A 25,463-nucleotide genomic window follows, 5' to 3' on the forward strand; every position below is an offset into this window, starting at 1 on the left:
TGAATTACCCGCCGCTGCCTTACCGACCAATCAGGCGCTCCAGTGTCACCGGAAGTGCCTGTCGATGATCCCGCCCCCTGAGCACCCCCACTGGGGGGATCTGGTGAGACTGGAGCCTGCTCCCCTAGGCTAGTCCCGGAGGGCACTCCCTGTTCTTGGTGGTACCCCTGTTCCTCTTGAAAGTAGCTTCTAAATCATATTGGAACATCTTGAATACAAGTTGGGTGTTTTCTTCATGTATGTACTGATTGATTGGAAGGGATTAATAACAAAATAGTGATACTTTTTAGCTGTGTAAAATTTCTGGTTACATATATGAAGTGCAGTAGACCCATGATTTATGCGAGTATTGCATTCCAGGGGAATTTTATGCAAGTCAAATTCACAGAGGTCAGGACGACTTTCCCCATAGGAAATAACAGAATAGTGAGGGGTTGCGTACCCCAGACATACCATAGTCATAGCTTTTATTCCCCTTTTCTCAGTGCAATTGCCTTTGGGAGGCGTGTCTAGCGTCTCACCTATGTATCTTGAGATGCCGCTACCACAATGGTGGCACAATGACGGCACAGCTCTGCTTGATTCCGCCTGCAAATCTTGTGAGGCATTCTCGTATATATGCAAATCTTGTGACTGTTTGTGTATATACGCGAATGATGCACCTCTTGAGGGGCATTTTCCAGTCCAGGCCCTAATATAAAAATCACGTAAACGCGAGACTCGTAAGTTGAAATCGCGTAAATTGGGGGTCTACTGTACACTAATTAGAAAAAACCTTCCTGTAATTAACATTTCAGTGCACAATATCAGTTCTCAAGACCAGAGCTTTCAATGTGGTAGCTGAAATCCTTTAGTAGTTGATAGATCATTTTTCTCATTCAAGTGATATAGAACAGGAATTGCATCTGTTTTCTGTTCTTTTACTTTTTTCATTTAAATCCTTATTGCATGTATTTGTGGCACATTAAGATTTCCACTAAGCAAGAAGAGACTGAGAGTGAAGAGATTAGCAGGGCAGTGAGAGTACAATGTATGCCATGGAATCCTGTTCTGGGGTATGTTAGCCCCATTTGAGACCAGACTAGTTTAGGGAGATGTATCCATGGTGGAGAGTAGAAGACTTGTGAGAAAAGCTCCACAGTCCTGAATGCATTCCACCTTTTCTTACAACAGTGTGCCCCTGCCTGTGCCCCTTTAAAAGAGTAAGATTTTGTTCCTGGCATTAAGTGTCTAGTAGGCAAGGGTACCTGTGGAGCTCACAGAGCTCCCTTAGCCCTAGGTGCAGCATATCAGGCAGTTGCAGCATCACTGGGCACTTCCTCCCTGGAGGCTCCTTCCCCTTGCTGCTAGCGGGGAGCTGCCTTCCCTAGTTTCAGCCTGGGGTTTATAAGGGCACAGGGCCCTGCCCTTCTGGTCAGTTGGCCAGGTGTAGGTGAAGGCTAATTTGCTCTCTAGCCTGTTGCCCTGGTAACCTGCACCTTTGGGCTCTCTCCCCAGGCAGTTTCTGCTCTTCTAGGAGCAGGCACCTTAGTGCCCTGTGACACCATTGCAGATTCTAAGCTGGCATGTGGCTGGGGCAACTTGTATATGGAAAGCCACCCACTTGCTCAGTTTTCTCTTCCCTACTCCTCTTGCAGTATTTTTTTTATGTTGTTGCTTAGAGCTGAACAGAATTGGCAACCTGTAGGCTGCTGCAGCCCACAAGGGGTTAAATTGTGGCCCTTGGCCCTGGCCACCATGCCCACTCCCCCCAACTCTTATTGCTCTGGCTGTAACAGCAGCCAATGTCTCTGGGTTCCCTGTCCCTCCTGTGTATTCTGCTTTCTCTGCCTGCCTCAGGGGGTGTAGCATGTGGAGATGAGAGTGGCTCTGGGGCCATATGGGTGTGATGCAGCAGTGCTGGTACCTATGTCAGCTGCATGATGTGGGCCTATGATGAGCCTGTGTGGCATGTGGCCCCCAGCAGTTTAGAAGTTGAACAGCCTTGTTTGTAGCTCTTGTGAAATTTATAAGCGCCCTTGCATGTCACATTTATAGGTGGTGTATGTAGTAGATTGTTCTGGTGCCACTGGACATTACATGTTCAATAAGTGTTATTGTAACGTAGGACATTTTTCTTCTGTGAGCAGAGCAGCTAAAGGTGTTTGGTTTAAGGTGTGATTTAGGAAATTATTCTTATTAAGGAAAGCACTGGAGCACATGTTTAAGTTCTGTTGAAGTTAGTGACAGAAGTCTGTGTTTAAAGTTAAATACGTGCCTACTTGCTTTCCTTAACTGGGGCATTAGCCCATTCACCTTTAGATATTCTACTTTTAAAATTTTAAAACCCTACTGTAATAATACATGTGACATTCAAAGTCATTGGGACTTATGCATGTGCCCATTTGTTTCCGTGAATAGAGATTGCACAGAAGAACAGATTTACGTGCTTTTTCCTGCGTCAGGTCCTATCAACATAATATATTAATAACTGAAATAAATTGATTTTTGGTGTTTAGATTATTATGTAAACAGAAGCTTTTATATACTTTTATTGTACGTATTTACAAAGAATAACAATGGCTTAAGTCAATAAAGGTTCTTAATGCACCGTTTGCCTTTTTTGTTAATATTACAATAAGTTAATAAAAATAATGCTCAAAAGGCAGGGCCTTACAAAGTTGAAGTTTGCATTGTGAACTTATATTACATGTCTGTATTCCTGTTATTTACTTTTATATTTTGCTACTTGTTTGCTATAAAACATAAAAGATTAACAATATCACCAAGTTGATGCTTATATGATAATCATACTGTTTTCATTTACTAAACTTTGAGTATTTGAAATAATAGTTTTAACATTACATTAATATAATTAATTTATATTTATTTAGTATTGTAATAAGGATCTTGGTTAGAAGGAGGGTCTGAAACTCTTTGTACGTTGAAATGTAATTTAGTCTATTCATTCTAATGTCAACAGAACTTACGCGAATTAAAACTACAAAAGCAAATGATAGATTCTAAATTAAAGGTTTTATAAGACTAACCATTTTGTGTACTCTGGAATGTTCAGGTCAAAGAGAGCACAGAAGAACTGCATAAACAACAGAAACAATTATCTGTTTTTTTGTCAACAACAGAAAGAAATCCAGTAGTTGCCATGGTAAGAAAACTCTCTATATTACTTTCTGTCTTTTTATAACAAGGAATTTCTCTAAGGTTTTTAAATTTGAGTGAAAACAAGATTTGTGTCACCAAGATCTTTGCTAGCTAAGCTGTATTAAAATAAATAGAATTATGCTCATGAAGAATTTGCCATGTATTTTTTCCATTGTTTGTAAATTTATGGATATGAAAATGGCATATTGTTCAAGGGTATTATATTTTTTTCTTTCTTATTGCATATATGTCAGGTTTATACGTGTGTGGCTTTTGTTCCTTTGTTTTGACCACTGTTGTGCAGTGAACAGAAGTTTTCATGAGCTGCAATGCTTAGGTCTTTCTGTATTTTTCTAAGCAGATACAATTAATTTAGAATACATAAAAGTCTTTGGTTTGAGACCTTTTCAAAAGTGATTTTGCTGCTGTTTTCAATTTTTTGTGGCATATATTCCTTTGACGATTCAGTCTCAGATGGTACCAGTTTTAATGAACCTATCCCAGCTTTGGGATAGGTGTTTTCTAAATATCCTAGACTGCAGAAGCTAATGAAAATAAGTCATGTAACTTTTTTTAGTATCCTTATGCTCCTCGATTGTCCCTGTCAAATGTTGGTAGGTTAGCATAGTCAGTGGTCCTTTCATTGGCTTTCTAATTCTGATATGTTTGAATTATTATTATTTTATTTGTTGTTTGGTAATTTGTTCAACAGACTCAATTTCAGTCCTCCAAATCTCCATTTTCCATTTTGCCTACAATGACTTGTGTCTTTCTGTTTGTTTTACTTGGGCTGGATTTCCACTTGCTGAAGTACGCGTATTTGTCTTAAATAACCTTTTCATCACTACCATTTAACTGGAGGGGTTTTTATTACTTTCCTGTTTCCTCTTTTATTTACTGCTATGCATCCCTCTGTAACTCAATTATGCTGTGGCTAAACAGCCTCTATTTTATTATTAAAAAGTTGATTATCTTTATTTCTGACTTTGGAAACTTTTTGACTAGTGTTTTCATTTTTTAAAATATTTCCTTAACAGTTGTTATTGTTAAATGTTATGAATTTGTGGCCAGTGAGAAAACCATGCTTACTCTATGGATCTGTAGAGGCAGTGGTATAAAGGAGGAAATCAGTTTATTTTTAAACTGAACAAATTAAAGTTATGGAAGAACAACAGATACAGGATGAAATTTTCAGATCACCACCAGCCGCACTCTGAATTGTGTCAGCATCCAACAGATATTGCACATGATGTCTTTTCAACTAAGGATATGAGGATTTTCATGGAAATAGATAGCAACAGAGCATACATGGAATTAAATATCTAGGTGACAATGCTGGATCACTTAGAATGTATACTAGGCCAGGTCTAGTTGCAGAGGGACCTTTTCAGGCCCAAACGGAGATGCATGAGACATTTTGAAAATTGGGTGGAATTTTGGCTAAGATCACATTTAGTGACTTGACACTTAAAATCTGTGTAAGTGCCATGTGGTGCCTGTAGGTGTTGTAGGGCTTACTACCACCATCCTGAGCTCATTTGCCTATATGCAGTGTGTGCCTGCCTCCGTTCGATGACTTGATCCTGTGCTGACTTCGCTCGGGCCACTGGCCTAACTAGCCTGGGACCCTTGTGTAGACCCTGGAGGATTCCTCGATGACTTTCAGGGTGACCCCCAAACTCATCTGCCACGACTTCAGATGGACCTTCAGTGGAGGGGGTCCCCTTGGAGGATGCCTCCAGAGTTCTCACGGGTCTCGGCAGATGCCTATGGGACTTCAACCTCCCCTACACCCGGGCCATGCACCACCCAATGAGATGGGCCTCAGGATCTTTTCAGCTGGCCCCTTTGGATGTGTTCCCTGGTTCCCTCGTCCCACTCCACAGGCAAGCCCTGCACCCTAGCCCACTCTGAAGGGCCTGGTGATGCTCAGTCTTTGGCCCTGTCCCATGTGCTCCACGGCGGATGTTGTTGGCTGTCGCTGAGTTCTCGCGTAGTTCCCCATCTCCAAGGGGTGACCCTAATTCCCCGGGTCTGGTAAAGGGTGCTAAGCTACCCTGCTCTAGACCCAGACCAAAATGAAATCTAACTGAGAAAGAGAAAAGCACGAGCTGACCGCTCACCCTAGAGAAGCCCTTCTCCGCGGGAACTCCCAGTGTAACAAAACTCAAAAGAAACTCTGGAAAAAGGAGGAACACTTCAAGTGAGAGGCAAAAAAAAAAAGGAAAGCAAAGCAAAGAGGAGCACCCACAGGGTGGGAAACCCCATGACCCCTTTGCCCCCTAGGCCGGCATGTCCTCTGGTCTGGGAACCACGCCCGTACCCTGGTGGGGGTCTATCTGGTCCCCTCCGGGATCTGCCTCTCCCTAACCGTGGCATCTGCTGCTCCCCTGCCGGTTTGTCTGTTCCCCACCAGCCTCTCCCAGTGCAGGGATTTCCCCTTCCCCATGCCTACGGTTGCTACTGCCGCCAGTTTAGCTATCAGCTCCTATGGTCATTGCTGGTCTTCTCCGGCACGAAGATCCTCCACGGCTCTCTCTGCCACTGCTGCTGCTGGCCTCCCTGCCAGCTCCTTTGATCTTTGCCGGTCTTCCCCGGCATGAAGATCCCCTGTGGCTCCCTCTGCTGCTGCTGCTGCCGGCCTCCCTGCTGGCTTCTTTGATCTTCGCCCGTCTTCCCCGGCACGAAGATCATCCACGGCTCTTCCTGCTGCTCTCGCAGCTGTTGAACATGGCAGCTGGGTGCAGCCCGCCCAGTAGCTCCCTGCCACTTCCTCCATGCTCCTCGTGCCCCCACTCGCACCTGCAGGGCCAGTTTTTATCTTCGCCAGGTGATGCCTCTTCCTGACGTCACCTAGCTCCAGCTGCAAATAAATGCGGCTGACAAATTGTGTGGGAGATTTTTCCCTGGCATGCCTCCTCGCTACCCTGGACTCCTGCAACAGGTAGGTTTTTTTCTATTTTTACTTCTCCCTGGGGTCTGCCTCTGGCTGAGGCTTCCCCTTTTGTCAGCCCTGCATCCCTGGGACACGGTGACAGGGTGGACCTTGGCTTCAGATCACGTGGTCTGCCACAAAGTTGGTCTTAGGTTTTCTTGCCTGCCATGACTCTGATGAAATGATATTCCCAGGTCTCGATCCTTGTTTCTTCTGCGGGGCTCCAAACCTCTCCTTTACCCCAGCCTAGCCTCTCCAGATGGTACTCAAAAGTCTTTCTGCATCCAGGTTGCAGTACTGCCTGTTGTGCTATTGTTTGGCCCTCTTCCCTGGGGTGACCTTTGGTCTTGATTAGGTACACCCTTCCAGGGCTGGTCTTGGCCTGAGCTCAGAATATCAAAAGAAAAGGCAACCCTCCCCCTCCCCCCTAAGGAAAACCCCGGCTGCTCTCAGCCTCCTTATCAGCCTCAGTCTGTCCCCTTTCACCCGGGGTCAGGCTCTCAAATCCCAATTGTAACAATCAAGAAATCACTTAGTCTAGTCTCTGTTATGCACAGGTCTGCCCTGCTCCCCTGTGAAAAGTCACAGTCTCATTGGGATCTCTCCCATGTGCAGCAAGGCTCTACCTGTAACCACATTTTTCCTTAGGCCTCTCCTCTGGATCCTCTGCTGACACTCTGCTCCAGAGATTATCAAAGGCCGTGTGTCTTCTCTGCCCAGGCCCTCAGCTGAGGCTCCACTCCGGAGCCTATCTCCAGCCATGTGTGTGCAGGCCTCAGCCTGCCTCCTGCTCAGCGTTCCTCTGGCAAGTTTCGCAACCCTTGCCTGCCAGGATGCTCAGCCACTCCTCTCTCCCTGTGGTGCACAGGGAACTGACCCCCCTCCACCCCTCTTCAGGGCTGGAAATACCTCTGGGCAGCCTCCCTCTGCCAATCCTGAGTAAGATGCTGGAAGTGTGGTGGCTGTTTCTCTTCCCTTCCGGTCTCCAGCTGCAGCCCTGCCAGCTCTCCATGCTGTGAGTTTTGCTTGTTTTCACTCTCTCCATCTGTTGTTGCAAGCTGATATCCTTCTCCTGACCTCCCCTGCCCAGCGTGTAAGACACCTTGCTCTCTCTCACTACTTCACATGCCACTTAGACATCTTCAAGGTGGGGGATAGCACCTGGGTTTACAAATGTAAGTCATTCTGTTAACAACCAGGTAGAGAAGTAGGTTACAAAATGACAAGAAGAATCTATTCATCTACATGGAAGAAATTCATCTACATGAAAGAAATTCAAAATATCGGCAGCTCATCATCATCTGGACTAGGTTTAAGTTTTACTAGATCTGCAACTACATGCTGTAATTAAAACTGTCTGGGCTCTGGTAAGATCCATCTTTTTGTTGTCTGAACTAGCCATCTGCCTTTGTGGCCTGATTTAAACTTTTCTCTTCTGAAGAGACCCACGTTTATCAAAGGGACAATTCATACTTCCTCAGTCTCACAAGTTGAAACTTCCTCAGTGCTCCTGACATCTGCCTGTCCCTTATATCAGAAGAATATGTGAGATTCAGGCGCTGGTTGAATCTCACTCTATGAAATTCCATAGCAATAACATGGTGCCAAGACCTTGCATAAAGTTCATTCATGAAGTGGTTTCCAACAGCAGCCTATCTGGAAAATAATGTTCTTATGCACCATGTGTAATGCCCATAGAATTACACATAGTACAGTAGGGTTCCCTAGGACGCTCAGTATTTTACAGTCCTCTACTATCACCCCACTCCAAAGAGAGGGGAGGGAGGGAAGGAGGGAGAGTGGCTGGTTCCCTGATAGCTTACCCAGCCCCCTGAGATGCTTTGTAGCACAACAAATGGATATCTATTCATAATCTCCAGGTGCAACTAGTACCCTCTGCTTACTGTAATATTATGCCACATACATAAGTTTGCCATATCATGGGCTTTGAATTGTGAAGGAACTGAAGGAAATTCATGGCTGTTCTACCCTATATGCCCTTGCACATGCGGTGAGGTAATGTGTGTACATATGGACCTGAAAGCCTCACCCCCCCACCCCAAACTCCCTCCCTCCCCAAAAAGGCAGTCACGTGCAGAAAGTATGTGCTCATCTATAATGAGATTCATGCTAACTCAACATGAAGGGGGGCAGTCAGGAAGGCCAAGGCAGAGATGGAACTGGGACTAGCTTCCCTGATCAAGCACAACAGGAAGTCCTTTTTTAAATACATAGAGGGCAAAAAGAAGGTACTGGGTAACATGGGGCCCCTGCAAGACGCTCTAGGAAATTTGGTCATCACACCAGATGACAAAGCTAACCTATTTAATGACTTCTTTGCTTCCATTTTCCTGAGCAGAGACCAGGTCAGCCCCCCCGCACTAGGCCCCACCCAGGGGAGGTGTACCTAGGCCAAGGGTCAGTAAGGATCTAGTCAGGGAACTTCTGGAGGGACTGGACATATTTAAATCAGCTGGTCCAGATGATCTCCACCCCCGAGTGCTGAGGGAATTAGCTGAGGTCATTGCGGGACCCCTGGCATGGCTGTACGAGCACTCATGGTGCTCTGGTGTGGTGCCAGAGGACTGGAAGAGGGCCAATGCGGTTCCCATCTTCAAAAAGGGGAAGAAGGAGGACCCGGGAAACTATAGGCCAGTTAGTCTTACCTTGATCCTGGGTAATCTTTTTGAGAGAATTATTCTGGCACATGTCCATGAGGGGCCAGCAGGGGAGATTATGCTTAGGGCCAACCAATGCAGGTTCGTTAGAGGCAGGTCCTGTCAGACCAACCTGGTGGCCTTCTATGACCAGGTCATCAAATCCTTAGATGCAGGGGTAGCAGTGGACACAGTCTTTATGGACTTTCAGAAGGCCTTCGACCTGTCTCTCACACCATTCTCATTAAGAAATTGGGGGACTGTGGTGTTGACACCTACATAGTCAAATGGGTCACCAACTGGCTGTACGGCCGTACCATAAGAGAAGGCTGAGGGGGGGATCTAGTGGCCTGTTGCAAACTAGTCAGAGGGTACCAGCCGGCATTGGGGGAAGTCCCTGTTCCCCCGAGCACTACCAGTAGTGACTAGAAATAACAGTCACAAGCTGGCAGAGGGTAAATTCAGATTAAACATCAGGAGGTGCTACTTCACTGTCAGAGTGACTAGGATCTGGAACCAACTTCCAAGTGAAGTGGTGCTGGCTCCTACCTTGGGGATCTTTAAGAGGAGGCTTGACAATCACCTTGCTGGGGTCATTTGACCCCAGTACTCTTTCCTGCCATGGCAGGGGGTTGGACCTGATAATCTGCTCAGGTTCCTTCTGACCCTACTAACTATGAAACTATGAAACATCTTGAAGTACAGTTATTGTAAGGTAAGTAACAGTTCTCTCCCTTTGTCCCTAAGTTTTCAGAGAAAATTTAGTTAAATGACATTTCACTTTTAAATATATAAACTCATTATAATGTCTTATCTTTCCTGTCACAGCCTGCATATTTATTATAATTGGCATATTTCTTGATTCTTTAGCAGTCTTCAATAACAAATAAACATTTAGTTTCTCTATGAAATAAACCATGTGTCTATTAAATAGCAGTGAGGTATATGTAAAAGTGATGCATCTCTTAGCTCAGTAATTCTTTCTAGTGAAAGAAATCATAGGGACAACGATGACTACCTTTTAAAGACAACAACTTTGTTCATTTTAAATGCTGCGGGTGCTTTAATTAAAGTGGCTCTGAGAGTAGATTTCTAAGAGTAGTTTCTCTGAGAGGCTGCTCTAACTAAAATGCCCCCTCCCTGGCAGAGCACATGGAAAGATGCCCATTGTTACCATGCAACTGAATAAAATAAAAAATGTGGCAGTTATTAGATATTCCTGTCAAATTTTATACTAAATGAAGAGGACTGTTTTTCCCTAAGACTTTGAATCATTAATTGTCCAGAATCTTAAGAGTGTCTGCTATCAAAATGAACTAGAAAAAATGGAGATTTTGATTAATCATGTTAAGGTGTTTGTTTTTGAATTTCTGTTGCAGTCATCTCCTAATGTAGAAAAGAGGGTGTTTAAGGGAGAAAGGGAGGGCTTTGTGTTGAAGAGGTAGTAAGGACGTCATAGAGTCTCTAGGCTTGCCTGGGGGTGGGCAGTAAGGACAGATTTTTTGGTCCTGAACTAGGGGACTCTTTCTGTTTTTGGAAGAGACTGGAAGCCACACAGCAATGTGCTTGAGATACTATTTATTTTCTTGGAGTAAGGAAAGTTTTCTGAACCTAGGAACAGTTTACAGCAGGGCGGTCCAACTGATGGCCATCTTCAGCTTCTGGGTTACCACCCAGTCACTTCTCCTCTCATCACTCTATCTGCAGCAGCAGCAGAAGTTGGGGTCTCCAAAGTACTCCTCCCTTCTTCAGTTTTTATTTCCTGCCCTCACCCCAGGGGTCAGAGTCATTCAGCCCATGGTACCGGGGCTGCCTGTGGCCTGGGGCACCCATGGCATGTGGTGCAGTGGGGGAGCCCACAGCTGGGGAGCTGAGGGTTAAGCTTGGTTGCCTGTGTGTACAGTGCAGCCATGGGGGACAACTCTTAGGCATGTGTGTGATGCAGTGGCAGGGGTGGGGTGGGGGTGGCACCTCTGTAGTGCAGTAGTAGGATTGATTGTGTGCATGTGTGGTGCATCAATTGGAGAGGGGAGCTCCTGTGTGTGGTGCAGTGATGTGGAAGAGGAAGCATGCACAGAGTGTAGCCTGGGGAGCCTATGGCTTGTGCTGGTGCAGTATATGGGGTATGGCCCCCAGCTGTTTAGAAGTTGACAGCCCTGGTATAACAGAGTTGAAGGCTCCTGTTACCACAAGGGTGAAGGAGCAGCGGAGAGCCTCAGGTGGGGAAAGTTGCTCATTATGAGCTGTCAGGGAATGGGTACCCAGGGATTTACTGATACAAGGACTTACCGCAGAACTAGTTGCACTGCAGCAGCATTGTGGGCTACATAGAAGATAAGATAGAAGTACAGAAGAGACCAACAGCAGTAAGTCATCCTGGGGTTGAGCCAGCAAGCTGAATCAGGAAACATCTGTGGCAGCTAAGAAAGGTGCCTGACCAGAAGGGACCAGGGTCAGGGAGATATGTAAACACAGACCTTGAGCAAGGATGGTGCAATCTGGCCCTAGAGGCTGCAGAGGCAAGAGCTCCAGAGCAGGGGGAATGCAGGAGAGCTCTTAGCTGGCACTGGGGCTATCTTGAGGAAGGCAGAGTGCCTCTGTTGTACAGGGAAATATTACCTGAGGTAAGGTGAAGCCTTATTATGTTGGCAGTTAGACATTGTTTATGTTTGGACCCAGAGGGATTTAGTTTGCAGTAACTGGAAGACTTACTCTTTGGTTACAATTTCAACTGATGGTTTGGGCATGGCTGACAAGGGAGTGTGTGGAGTTTGGAAACCTAGTTTGGCTAGGAGCTGGATAAGGGCCAGGGGGCCCAGGGAGGCAGAGCCAGGGTCAGAGGGTCTTGTGCACAAGTGGGACAGAGACAGGGCCCAGGGGCCCAGAGCAAAGAACACAGGGTCCAGGACGGAGCCAGAGTGGGATTATTGCCCAAGGCAGGGTGGAGACAGCCCTAGAGGGGCAAGATCAGGGCCAGTGGCCTAGAACCCAAGCAGAGGGCAACCTTTGAGGGCAAGACTCAGGCTGGGACCCAGAAGTCAGGCCCAGCATAGTTTGCCTAGGGTAAGCAAACCAATGAAAGGAAAGAGGCAGAAGCTTATAAGGCTGAGGCCCTGACAAGGGTTTAAAGGGTTGAGGTGGCCTGGTATTGGACTGGTGGCTGAATGCCAACTGGAATTTTTAAGTGGTGACAGCTGTGAGGCATGGGCACGGCTGTAGGGGAGATCAGAGTCCGTGATTCACCTTTAAGGCTAACAGGTGCCCTGAGAGAACTAGCTGGGATCTGGAGGAACTGGAGCTTGCTCTAGTTCCCATTAGGCAGGTGAATGAGATGGTGAAAGCACCTTAGAGCTGGAGCAGGGTACGGGTTGTGTGACCATCAGGGGGCACTCCAGCCATCCCTGAAACCCGACCATGGTTGCACCCAGTCAATAGTATTGTCCAGGATAGATATTAAAAACATAGTAGTACTTTACCTTAGCTGTAGAGTATTTAGGCAGTAACAAAAAACAAACTTAGTGGCTCAACACAAGTATCAACTATAGTTAGGATTAACATGCATACTTTTTCACCAGAATAAATCCATTATTTCTGCTTTTTTCTTAAAATATATCAATGGCAGCAGCCCAGCACTCATGAGAAATGTGTACTAAAATAAGAAGCCATCATTTTTTTCAAGGAAAGCAATTTGCAGAAAGGAAGCAAATTTGTGCTTTTAACTGAGGGTAATTGTAAAGAGTGGGAAACAGAATGATCTGTAAAATTTGAAAAAAAAGCATGGTCATATTTTAAAGTACACTTGTTCTGGATAAACACTTTTAGTTATCTCACAAGTGCTAGGCAACAGGATGAAAAAAATAATTTCGTGTCTCATTTTGGATTTTATAGTTTTAATATGTACATCATTGAATAGACAGATTGCTATTTTCCTTTATGAAAGAGCGAATTGCTTCTTTTTTCATAGATTCATAGAGTTAGGGTCAGAAGGGACCTAAGTAGAACTTCAAGTCTGGCCCCCTGCCCTGGGCAGGAGAGAATATTGGGCCCATATGACCCCAGCTAGGTAACTATCCAGCCTCTTTTTAAAGACCCACAAGGTAGGAGCCAGCACCACTTCCCTTGGAAGTTGGTTCCAGATCCTTGTTACTCTGGGAGGTGCTTGGGGGAACAGGGTCTCACCCATTCCGAGTTGGTCCCCCTGCTAAGTTTATAGATGGCCACCAGGTCCCCTCTCAGCCTTCTTTTGTGAAGGCTGAACAGGTTCAAGCCCCATAGCCTCTCCTCGTAGGGCCTGCTCTGCTGCCCCCTGACCATGTGAGTGACCCTCCTCTGGTTTCTCTCAATGCTGTCCACACCCCTCCTAAAGCGCGGTGCTCAGAACTGGATGCAGTACTCCAACTGTGGCCTGACCAACGTTGTGTAGTGGTGGAAGATCACCTCCTTGGCTCTGCCTGTGATGCTTCTGTGGATGCATGACAAGGTGCGGTTAGCCTTACTGACCGCATCCTCACATCGGCAGCCGATGTTCATTTTGGAATCGATAATGACTCCAAGATCTCTTTCTGTCACTGTGCTTTCAAGAAGGAAATTCCCCAGCCTATAGGTATGCTGTTGGTTCTTACTGCCCAAGTGCAGTACCCTGCATTTGTCAGCACTGAATCCCATCCTATTCTCATTCTCCCACCCGTGTAACCTGTCCAGGTTCAGCTCTATCCTGTCCCTCCCTTCTAGCATGCCCACCTCACCCCAAATCTTGGTGTTGTCAGCGAATTTGAACATGGTGCTTTTCAACCCCTCGTCCAAATTGCTAATAAAGAAATTGAACAGTATGGGCCTGAGGACTGAGCCCTGGGGGGCTCCACTGCTCACATCCCTCCAGGTCAAATATGACCCATCCACCACCACTCTCTGGGTGCGGCCCTCCAGCCAATTTGTGACCCATCTGACTATGTAGGTGTTGATACCACAGTTGCCTTGCTTTTTAATGAGAATGGGGTGGGAGACAGTGTCAAAGGCCTTCCTGAAGTCCAGAAAGACTACATCCACTGATTTTGTGACCTGATTGTAGAAGGCAGTCAGGTTGGTCTGACAGGACCAGCCCCTAATGAACCCATGCTGGTTGCCCCTGAGCATCATCCCCCCATCAGTCCTTCTCAGATGTGCTCCTGGATAATTTTCTCAAAACCTTCCCCAGGATTGAAGTAAGACTAACGGGCCTATAGTTGCCCGGGTCCTCCCTCCTCCCTTTTTTGAAAATGGGGACCACATTGGCCTTCTTCCAGTCATCTGGCACCTAGCCAGAACACCATGAGTGCCTGTAAAGCTGTGCTAGGGGCCCCTCGATAACCCCTGCCAATTCCTTCAGAACCCTGGGGTGGAGAGCATCTGGAGCTGCTGACTCGAGCACATCCAGCCTCACCAGAAGTTCTCTAAGTCAGTCCTCCCTGACCTAGGCCTGACGGAGTCTCTTCTGAGTCCATTCTGAATCTCGGTTGGGGAGTCCCAGTCCCTGCACAAAAAAATGGAGGCAAAGAAATTGTTAAAAAAGGTCTGCCTTTTCCTCTGGTGCAACTACCACATTACCAAGCGTATCCTGCAGGGGCCGCACATTACCTGGTGCCTTCCTCATACTCCCTATGTATTTAAAAAAGGACATTTTGTTGTCCTTTATGCTAGCCCTAGTTCTGTATCTGCCTTAGCTTTTCTAACAGCCCCCTACAGACCCGAGCGTTGGAGGTACAGTCCTCTTTGGTGATAGCCCCTCCCTTCCACTGGGTGTATGTCTCTTTTTTGGCTTTCAGGCATTCCTGAATGCCTTTGGTGAGCCAGGGGGGCTTTTGAGCACTCTTGGCCCCCTTGATTCTCATTGGGACTGCTGCCCCTTGGGCTCAGAGGATCATCTCCTTAAGGAACGACCACTTGTCTTAGACACCCCATTCCCATACCCTCCAGGACCTCAGTGCCTCTCCTACCAATCTCCTCAACTCATTGAGTTTGGCCCTCTTGAAGTCAAGGGCTACTGCCTTGCTGCAGGCCCTTGACACCCTGCACTGGATAGTGAATTCCAGTCACTCGCCGAGGTGGTCAAGAACCTAGAGTCCCCTCACCAGGTCATCACCGGTGGCCAGGACTAGATCCAACAGGGCATTCCCCCTGGTGGGACTGTGCACCTCGTGGGTTAAGTGAGGATCCTGTATCTCAGCAAGGAACCTTTGTGAGTGGTCCGACCTGGCTGACTGCTCCTCCCAGCAGATGTCTGGGTAATTTAGATCACCCATGATGACTACATCCCTTGCCTTAAGTGCCTCCGCAAGCTGACCCGAGAATTTGCGGTCCAGCTCTTCCCCTTGGTTGGGTGATGTGGCAGAGCACCTTTGGGGTGCTCACCACTTTAGGGCTCTCAGAGGCTCTGAGGGGAGCCTCCTTGGAGGATCAGAAGGGGAAACATCCCCCATGTACCATTTAAAGGGGGATGGTATGTGGCAGGGCACTGTTGGTGCCTGCCACTGTAAGACTGGGGCCAAGCAGCCAGCAGGAGCTTAATTCTGGTGACCATTTTAGAGCTCAGGCCACCCATATAAATAGGGCAGTTCGCTGCTGGCAGCCCAGGCAGCAACAGTAAGGGAGGAGCTGTAGGGGATGGCTAGGAGGCTCCTGGTCCTGGGCATGACCTAAAACTGCACCCTGCCAGGAGTGGGTGGCCTGGTGGGGCTCTCAGTAGCGTGGAAGCCCCCAGGAAATTCCAGGCCAGTTACTGCCCTGGTGAAGGGCGGGTAGGGTACCTTAACCCGAGCCCTCACCTTTGGGTGGGTTTGCGTAACATTGGAGGCAGCTGGGGCCAGGCACGGCTACAGCCACCTGAGCCCTGTGGGGTGCAAGACCCCAAGGAGGGAGAGTGGGGGCCAGGCATGGCTATGGCCACCTGAGTGCACAGGGGAGGGAAGCCCCATGGCCCCAAGTGAGGGGGAAGAGATGAGTAGCCCCAGTGAAGGGGGTGGTGGGGAGCCCCAAGTGAAGCGGGATGAAAATGAGGACCCCAGTGAGGGGGTGGAGATCTGGAGCCCCAAGTGAGGGGGCAGTGTGGAGCCCTGAGTGAGGGGGGCAGAGATGAGTAGCCTCAGTGAGGGGGGCGGTGTGGAGCCCTAGTGACGGGGCAGAGATGAGGACCCCCAGTGAAGGGGGAAAAGAACCAGAGGGCTGAGGGCCCAGTACATTTATATACACATAGAGTTGCCCCTGGAAGGGGCTAGAGTACGCTTAGACCTGGTTGGGTAATTGGCTGGCCACTACCCAACTGAGGGTCACAGGAGAGGCCCAAACGACTGTACATCTGCCACCCAAGGACTAGCTAAGCCTATGGCCTAAGGGGCCCACTCCAAGAGGGAGCAAGGCAGGATGAGTCAGTATGTATGAAAGAGACCCTGTGAGAGAGGGTGGAGTGGGAGAGGCAGGCGGTATGAATGTGTGTGTGACTGAGGCCTGATAGCGTGGCCTAAGCTTGATCTGGCTGTAGGCCGGGAGCACTATAACATCTGGATGCATCTGCGAGGCATGGGCTGTGGTGTAAGGGAGGTACAAAGCTGCAGATAGCGCGTCCCTGGCATCGGGGCATAAAATGGGCAGCCTCCCATTTAATTAACATCCTAATTAATAAGAACAAGGCATGGCAGGTGAGTCAGGTGGGAGGCGTACCCAAAGGCAAGTGGCGAATTTAGCACTGTGGCTAGGTGGGGAGACCCGCTTTACCACAGGTGGTCTGTAGTAGACCTCCACCATTAAGTCCCTTTTCCCATGACCCCCCTGTATTCTGACCCAGAGCACTTCAGCCTGCCCCTCCTCTGACCCCATCCTGTTAGTTGAGGATGTGTATTGTTCTTTGACGTAGAGTGCCACACCCTGGCCTTTCCTCCCCATTCTATCCCGCCTGTATAGTCTTTAGCCCCTAATGTTTACCGGCCAGTCGTGGGATGAATCTCACCAGGTTTCTGTGAGCCCTACTATGTCTGGGTTTGTATTAGCTATCCAGAGGACGAGTTCCTCCTGCTTATTCCCCATGCTATGAGCATTAGTTAGAGGCATTTAAGGCCTTGTATTGGTGCATGCACCCCCCACCCCCCCGATTCTTAGGACTATCCAGACCTCTGTCACTTACCTGGATACTCCTTGTGCATGTCACCTGTCTTGGCTGGGAGGAGTCCTCATGTCCTCCTGTGTCCCCATCCCCCAGTAAAGCTAATTTAAAGCCCGCAGTATGAGATCAGCCAAGCTGGAAGAAAAGACAGCTCTAAGGTGCTCTCTCCTTCTCATTCCCCTCATGTAGTGCAGTGTTTTAAAATGGAAAGATTTAGAAGTGATTTCTAAAATGCCATTTGTTCTTTCTTTTTCACCTATAATCCTCCACAGCTGGTTCATTAGTCCTTACTTGAGTATATAATGATGACCAGATGCTCAAAATTTAAACTTCTGGTCCTATGAAATGGATGACTGGGTTGGCTTTGCCAGAGACAGCAGGCCTATATAAACAAGTATAGTACTGCACCTAGTAATATCAGATATGCATAAAAGTACCTGTGTTAAAACAGATGGATATAATGATTTGCTTACAATGTAAATTTTATTACTAGCATTGACAGATTAAGATGAATCATAGATTATGTCCATAGATGGATATATTTTTCAAAAAGTTAGTTTGCTAGTTCTTCAGAATAATACTTCACACTGTCCATACTACTATGCATACAAATAAACATTTAGAATTATTTTTGCCAGGAATAATCAATGGTGCTAATCAATCAAAATATGATAAAAATAACACAATGTAGAATTTTTTTTATGTACCTGGTGTGTCTAAATTCTCCTTAAAATGTTATTTTTAAATCTGGAATCATCATTGGCTTTGAAATTTAAACCACATTTTATTTTCAAAGACTGTCCCACTGTTCAGGACAGATTAAATGTTTATAATCTAGCTCAAAATTGGAAGGAATTTGGTGATACAGTGTGTGTTTGTGTGTGCACGCAATTTATCTGTTATCTACTTACACACAGGCTGTGTCTACATGAGTGTGGATGTTTGTTTCCTTGGGCACCTGTGTGACACACCCGCTGGCCTGCAGCAGATTACCCCAGGTGGGGTTGGGTAGGCTCAGGCCAGCCCAGCAGCCTTACTTGGGTACTGGTGGCTTCCTGGGGCTGCAGCAGTGGAGTTCCTGCCATTTGGAGCCTGGCCAGCAGCTGAAGTGTGGCATCGGCCAGCCAGGCTCTGGTTTGGGCGGCACATGGTGCCCTGCGTATGTTGCTCCACTTCTTTTTTGCACAGGTTTTTCTGAACCCGGGATTTCCCAGGGTCAAACCTGCCCCCCCCCACACACACACACTCTGCTACCCTGTAGCGCAAAGAACAGCTGAATGTGCGGTATGTGGCATTGCAGACATGTCTGCAGTGCCACATACTGCACGGCTAGCCGTGCTTGTCTGGATGTGGCTACATACGTAAAGGTAAGGTTTCAGTTCTACTGCTTATATAGAGTTGTTTACAAAACATGGTTTTCACTAAAATGTTTATAACATACTGAAAACAACCGAAGTAAAGTCTACCAAGAAAATAAAATGAAGAAAACATCTATTAAATGTGAACTATAAGAAAAGTTGAAGTTAGCAGGCTTAATCTACTTTTATGTTATAATAATGAAAACTGCTAGCTGACTCTATTAAAACATTAATAGTGTACTGTACTGGTGAAGAAGACTTAATTAAATATAATCTTTTATAGCGGCTAAACACTCTCACTACATTATGTTTAGAAAGGGAGAGACTGCTGACTGGTACCTAACATTTGATTTCTCTGCCTCTAGAATATATGTACCGTGACAAAGTTTATATTATATTATCATGTAGGATTTCATGAATTTTTAAAACAGATAGAATATGGCAATAAGTTATTCAGTAATTACTAATACTTTTTTTATCTACAAGTTTATCTACAAATTAGGTTTTATTACTTGTACCAAACATTTTTCAGTAAAGTGGATTAATAATATTATTCATATAGCACCTAAAAGTGTTCCGTGGCAGATGATGATTTTATTTTTTGGAGTTAGTATTTGGGTTGATGAAGACATAGCAAGTATGTTTGTCTGTGAGGGAAGATGACATACTGGACCATTTATTTCTTTTTTAACATCCCACATGAGTCTGAGTTTTTCTTCTTACAAAATTGGTTCTAAAACAGAGTACATTTTTATGACTAGTTTATGAGATTTTCAAACTTTCAATAATTTAAAAAAGACAACATTCTAATTTGTAGTTAATTCAGATCTTACTAGCAATAATATATTTTATGTAGCTTAAATGTTAAAGAAGCATTGTGCATGTTTAATGTTTTATGTACCTCATCTAAAACTTTTAAAAAGTATTTTAAAAGGTTCTAAAAAATGTGATATAATACTTGCTCACTGTAGAAGGCTTTTCACACTGTCTCCCATAACATTGTTATTAGTAATATAAGGAAATACAGATTAGATGAAACTACTAGGTGGATACCTAATTGATAGTATCATAATGCTCAAACAGCCATCATAAATGGCTAAATGCCTATTAGGAGGAGGTATCATGATTTTTATTTTGGAGATTTACTGCTTCAAAATTGAATCTCTAGTATTATATTGTTTTCATGTCAAGGTAGTATGGTGAAGCATGAATCTATAAGCAAGAGTTGGGATTTTTTTATGTTTTCAGTATTTTTTTAAATAAAAGTATTTTCATAAAAATCTAACAAGTTGGAAGAACATTTCATCAGGAAAATTTCCTAGGTTCATTATGAAATCTCTGGTGAGGGAATTTGAGAAAAACAGACACACAAATCCCACTTTAAACATGGATCTCCTGTATCTCAGAACTTCCCATATCTCAGGTGATTATTCTACTCATTAGCTATTGGCAGTTCTGGCAGACAAAAAATAATCTATTTTTAATGAGAAAAAGAAAAGTGTAATTTTCATTCCAATCCAGAATGAAAGCAAATGTTTCAATTTTTGTGAAGCAGGATTTTTTTTTCTTGGCCAGCCCCAGTAAAACTGCTTGTCCTGTTTTGATTCCCATGTAGTTTAATATTTTTACCCAGACTGCAAACTAGCTTCTACGATCTTTTTGTATTAGAATGTTATTTTTACCTATATATGTTCAGATGTCATGAACTCCCACTGCATAGCAAAAGAAGAATTGTTTGAGGCCAATAAATAAACATTTTATATAAATTAATGGACAAGATGACATTTTGAGGTCCCTTCCAACCCTAATTGTCTATTATTCTGTGATTCAATGGCCATGTTTACATGACAAGCTATGTTGCCATAGGTCATTGTGCAGTAGTATGGGAAAAAACCAGTGCAGTGCCGGGACTGTGCAGTAACAACTGTACAGTCTGGTGCACATGTAGATGTGCCATATGAATATCAAAAGAGCATAAGGACTATCCTCACTTTACAGTATGCACCATACTCAACAGCGACCTCAACAGGACTGATAGTTATTCTCAGTCACTTAGAAATATAGCTAGTCACAGCACTGTCAGAACTGGTTTGTATAGTGCCTTAAATTGAACATGTGGCACGTGTCCCAGATCTGGGGCTACCCAAGGTGCGATTCTGGCAAGTGGTTGGTTGTTGACAATGGGCCCAGAGCAGCCCTGCATGTCCAACCAGACTGGGTGCTGGCCCGAACCCAATCCCCGGGTATTCCAGGGATCAGGCTGGGCCCAGCCTCTAGTCTGGCTGTACCTGTAAGGGCTGCTCTAGGCCTAATGCTGACAATCATCTAATTGTTCATGCTGGACATTGGGATCTAGGAAAGAGCTAACCCCTGTGGGATCCCTGGGATCTAGTTGGCCCCTGCAGTAGTGTGACTGGAATCTGATGAATTTTATGTCCCATCACAAAAACTGTGCAGCCTGCCATGCACATCTAACATGGTAAGACATACAGTTTTTCAGATGGGCATAAAATTCCTAACCCCAGTTGCACCATTATATTAACATCTATGAGGGGCCATATAGATGTAGCGAGAATGGGTTTTGAAGTAGGAGAAAACTTGGTCCTTAGGAAATAGGAAAATGTTCCAAGCATCTAAGGCAGTATGATAGAATGCAACTTGAGAGGTGGGGAGAAAAAAGACAATGGCATTTAGGACAAAAAGGAAAGAGTGAGGAATTTGAGGAAAGGAAGGAGATGAAGACAGGAGAAGAATGACTTAGGGTGTCAAGGGTCAAGATTTGGATTTGATATAGTATTAGACAGGAAGCCAATCAATGAGTGACATGGGAAAAGATGATTTTAACAACAGTATTTTGTATACATTGAGGTTGACATGGAGGAAGCATTGACTGTAATGAAAGTCAAAGATGAGACATTTACAGTAACGAAGGCAAAAGATGACAACGGCATAGACAATGACAATGAAGGTGAAAGCAATCAGCAGTAGAACACATTGAGAGACTGCCTAAGTGGGAGAGGGGGACAAAAAGTGTCAAAAAAGATATCACATTGCAAGCCTAGAAAAAGAGAAAGAGAATGGTTTTACTAAAAATGAAAGAAGATAAAGGCAGAAGGAAAAGATTGGTGAAATTTTTGCTATTGGGTATTTAAGCTTTGCCTGTTAATAGGAATTAGGATCTAAAGCACTTACGGGACTGGAAAATGGGATTTAGGCTCCTATATTACCTAGGTGCTTTTGCAAATTTTAGCACTAATCTAATATAGGAATGCCTTAGTGGTTTTGTATGTGTGAATGTCTGTGTGAGGGAGGAAGAATGCAAGTTTTAAGGTTTTTCAATTCTGTTACTTGTTATTTATCCATCTTATCTAAACTGTTAAAGAATTACCTTTTCTTCAAGCAAGTGTCCAGCAACTGAATCTTGAGTTCACTTTGTAAGCAGCAGTAAAAAATAAAAGCAGTAAAATAAAGAAAAGCAAAGAAAAAATCCATAGTGTTTGAATGATTTAGTAACTAGATCACTCCAGTGCAGCTCTCTGCAAGCATGTTGAGTAAGTAGTTAAATGTCCTCTATTTAAAGCCTAAATCATTTTTAGTACATTGTCACAATTATTGCTTTCATGCTGAATTGTTAATAGAACCACTTTGGCATTGCATTTAGAAGTGCTGCATTCCATAGTGCTTGTTTAGTTCAAGAGCTAAGGTTTCCTTGAAATCATATTTTGCTGCATAATTATAGTTTGCAAACCAAAAGTTTTAATTTACAGATTGTAAATTTGCATTTCTTTGATAGACTGCATTACAGAAGATTCAGCTCTTTGTGTTCAATCAGAAATTAATATTTTTTAACAGGCAGTGCATGATTTCACATCTTAAAAATGTAGGTTATATTATTAGAAATAGAAAAACTTCCACAGTTGGCAACAGATTTTCAGCTACTGGTCTTCTATTAGCAACAAACGCATTATTTATTGTTACCTTGACCATTTTGATTCCCATTTCTTATATAAAACAGTTATGTAGTTCTTAATTTTCTAATATAAAGGTTTTGACGACAGAATGTAGTTAAGCCCTCCTTCCCAAAGAAACCAATTCATGATTATAAAAGAACAGAGGAAAAAATATGGGATGTATTATAAAATATAAAATCATTCTATACATGTGCTTTTGCACAAAATCCATTATACAAAAATAAATCCTTCCTCAGTATTTGTATTTCTTTTCTTACTGGTAGAGACGTGTGCAGTATGAGATGTGCGCAGTAGTTCGTTACTCTTGTTTAGTAGTGTTGTGTGGTATGAAGCGTGATGCAACACTACTACACAGTAGTAACGAGCTACTGTACAGTAGTAGCAGCAATGACCTATTGCACCTAAAAGCTGTTTAGCAATGCTACTGTGCAGTAACTCTGGGTACCTTGCAGTCATTCTGTACTTGTGTATACAAGTCCTAAATGACTGTGCAGTAACTACTGTGCAGTCAGTGTCTTGTGTAGATAGGGCCACTGTGTGCCTCAACCCCGAATAACTTGCATGTGGCTCACACTGCTCGGAAACAGTCTTCTTAGCACTAGTAGTCAGGTTGAGGAGTAATGGTTGCTCAGAGGCAAGTGGGTAGAGTGTCTGAGGAATAGCTAGTTCCTAATTGCTTGAAGAGAAAAATCAGGACCTATAATATTAAATTGAATCTGGACTAAAACAGAGCAAATGTTGTGTTTGGAGTGCTGGGATTACAAGTTTTTGTCTTTAATGATTACAAAATAAGCTACTTCATTTTGTACTAGCTGGAACTTTTCATTTATGGGTCATTTTTATCCTTCTGAGAAGAATGTGCACAATCTCTTGGTTTTTTAATGGAGAAGTAACATTACTCTTTTACCCTGGGTTGTCTGAATGTCCAGCAGTATTTATGGCCAAGTACAGACTTTCAAAAAGCCCCTGGCTCTAAATATTGCACTTTACTTAAAGTGCTGTAAATTAGTATTTCAACTGAACAGACTTGCATTGTTCAGTGGGGGACCTTGGTGACTACCTGCACCGGTCAAGGCAAGCAGCAAGGGGTGTTTTCACATACCTCTCAGGAGGCTGTTGGAAAGGTTCCCTCCCAACTCTGCTCCCCCATCAACTGGCAACTGTCAGCAATGGCTGGGGGTGGAGATGGGGAGGGAAATGGAGCCGCCTGCTGTGAGTCCCCCCCCACCCACAGCTTGTTAGCTGGGATCTTCAGGGGGGGCAGGACCAGGTTCACATGGTAGAGGGGCTTCCTCTCTAGGGCTGCTCCTCCTGCAGCTTCTGATTGCTTCTGTCAAGAGGCTTGGGTGGGGTAAAGGGAGCCCCACTGTCATGAGGGCCCTCCATAGCTTGTAGTTGGGGTTTTTGGGAAGGCCATGCCAGGTCTCTGCATTGGGAGGAGCTCCTTTCCCCACCTCCCAAGCCTCTCGACAGTGGCAGTAAGCAGCTGCAGGAGGCGCAGCCTGGCTTGACATTTACCCATGCAAAGAACTGAGGTCAGGGGGAGGGAGCTCTCACACTGTGCAGACCCAGCCTGGCCCCACAAAAATCCCAGTTAGCAAGCTGTGGAGGGCTCCTTGTGGTGGGGGTGGGGCTCCCTTCACCCCAGCCTCTTGACAGTGGCAGCCAGGAGATTCAGCAGAGCTGCTCAGCTCTGCATTTTGCTACTGGGAACTTGGGCTGGAGTGGGGGAGGGAGCCCTCATGCCACATGGACCCTGGCTTACCCCCAAACCAGCAAGGTGTAGGAGGGCCCTTAGAGCTGGGGGGTTCCTTTTCTGCCTGGTTGCCATTCCTGGCATGGCAAAAAGCTGGAACAACTTTGCTCTGAAGCTTCTGGCTGAAGCTGCCATGTCACTTGGGTGTGGGGATGGGGGAATGGAGCCCCTCTGCCACATGGACCTGGCCCTGTTCCTCACCCACAAGCCAGCAAGCTGTGGGGAGGCTGTCATGGTAGGGGAGGGCATCCATTCACCTACCCTCTGCCTGGGTGGTCTGGCAATTTCAGCCAGAAGTGTGGGGCTACTCTGGCTTTTTGCTGAACTGGGACTATACCTGGGGGCAAAGCTGTCTCTAGGGTATGGTGAATCAGAGCAACTGCCCCAGGCTCTGTACTTTGGAGGGCCCTGCAGAGCCGGGCAGAGTGGCCATGGCCCCTGCTCTGGGGCCTGCCTGGTGCTGGCAGCTCAGCCCCACACTGTGGAAGAAGCACGGAGACCCCCTCTTTGTGGGGGTACCATGGCCCTGTGCAGTGTTAAGGGTGCCCTGCACAGGCTGATATGCCCTGGGCCCTGCACCCTCCTAGGGTCAGCTTGGGTGGGGAGGAAGCCCCCAGGTCATGCAGACCTGGCCTGGCTCCATCCTGACCCCTGATCCAGGAAGCTGTGGGAGGGCTTTCATGGCCAGGGGGGCTTCCTCCCCCTACCCCTTAGCCACTGCTGACAGTTGCCAGCTGGCAGAGGAGGGTGGCAGGGCTGGGAAGAGGTGCTATGCTGCCAGTAGCTGCCAGTAGAGAGACCCTGGACTTCTTCCCACACAGCGCCCCTGCTTGGTTGGGCTGTGGAGTACCACAGGGCTGGGGCAGTTCAGGGACAGAACCCCCCCCGCCCCACCCTGGCCAGGCTGTGCATGGGGCTGGGATCAGAGGTAGTCACTGACTTGGGTCAGTGATAGTGGAGAGAGAGAGAGAGGAAAAGAGGGCGAGAGAGAGATGGACAAGGAGGCAGCTGCTGCGAGCCATGGGCTGTTCCCAGCAGGCGGCTGGGAGCTGCAAGCCCTGTTGCAAGCAGCCTGGGCTTTGTGGCTGGCAGCAGTTACCCAGAGCCTGGGTCGGCTACAGCCAGGAGGCTGCAAAGAGCTTTTCTGGGCTCTGGTATTGTGCACCTTGGAGCAGATGATGAGGGGTGCCCTGAGGCAGCGCAGCCTGGAAAAGCTTAGTGCCACTGCTGGCCACTGCCTGTAGCCAGCCTGGGCTCTGGGCAGCTGCAGAAGGCAGCGGGCAGGCTTCAAACAGCTGCACCAGGCTGCGCAGCCCCGGCATCCACTCCATACCAGTGACTGCACGTGCACGTCAGAGCAGACACCAGGGATAGGGTCTGAGGCAGCGGAACTCTCCCCCGCGCTCTGTTCTGAGGTGTGTGTGTGTAGCCGTCAGTATGGAGCAGATGCGGGGGCTGCGGAGCCCGGTGTAGCTGTTTGTAGCCTGCCTGCTGCAGCTGCCTAGAGCCCAAGC

At 46.1% G+C, this 25,463-nt stretch overlaps 1 protein-coding gene across 2 annotated transcripts in view; it reads left to right on the plus strand.

The window, feature by feature from the left end:
* Window positions 1–25,463, plus strand: part of STPG2 (sperm tail PG-rich repeat containing 2) — a 572,264-nt gene that overhangs the window by 174,314 nt on the left and 372,487 nt on the right. For both annotated transcript variants that reach the window (XM_019553336.1, XM_019553334.1), the window contains one exon: window positions 3,056–3,145. In XM_019553336.1, coding sequence (XP_019408881.1) covers window positions 3,056–3,145 — 90 coding nt within the window. The remainder of the gene's footprint in view (window positions 1–3,055; window positions 3,146–25,463) is intronic.

This window comes from Crocodylus porosus, unplaced genomic scaffold (assembly GCF_001723895.1).
Source record: "Crocodylus porosus isolate Cpor-Errol unplaced genomic scaffold, CroPor_comp1, whole genome shotgun sequence".
Lineage (NCBI taxonomy): Eukaryota > Metazoa > Chordata > Crocodylia > Crocodylidae > Crocodylus > Crocodylus porosus.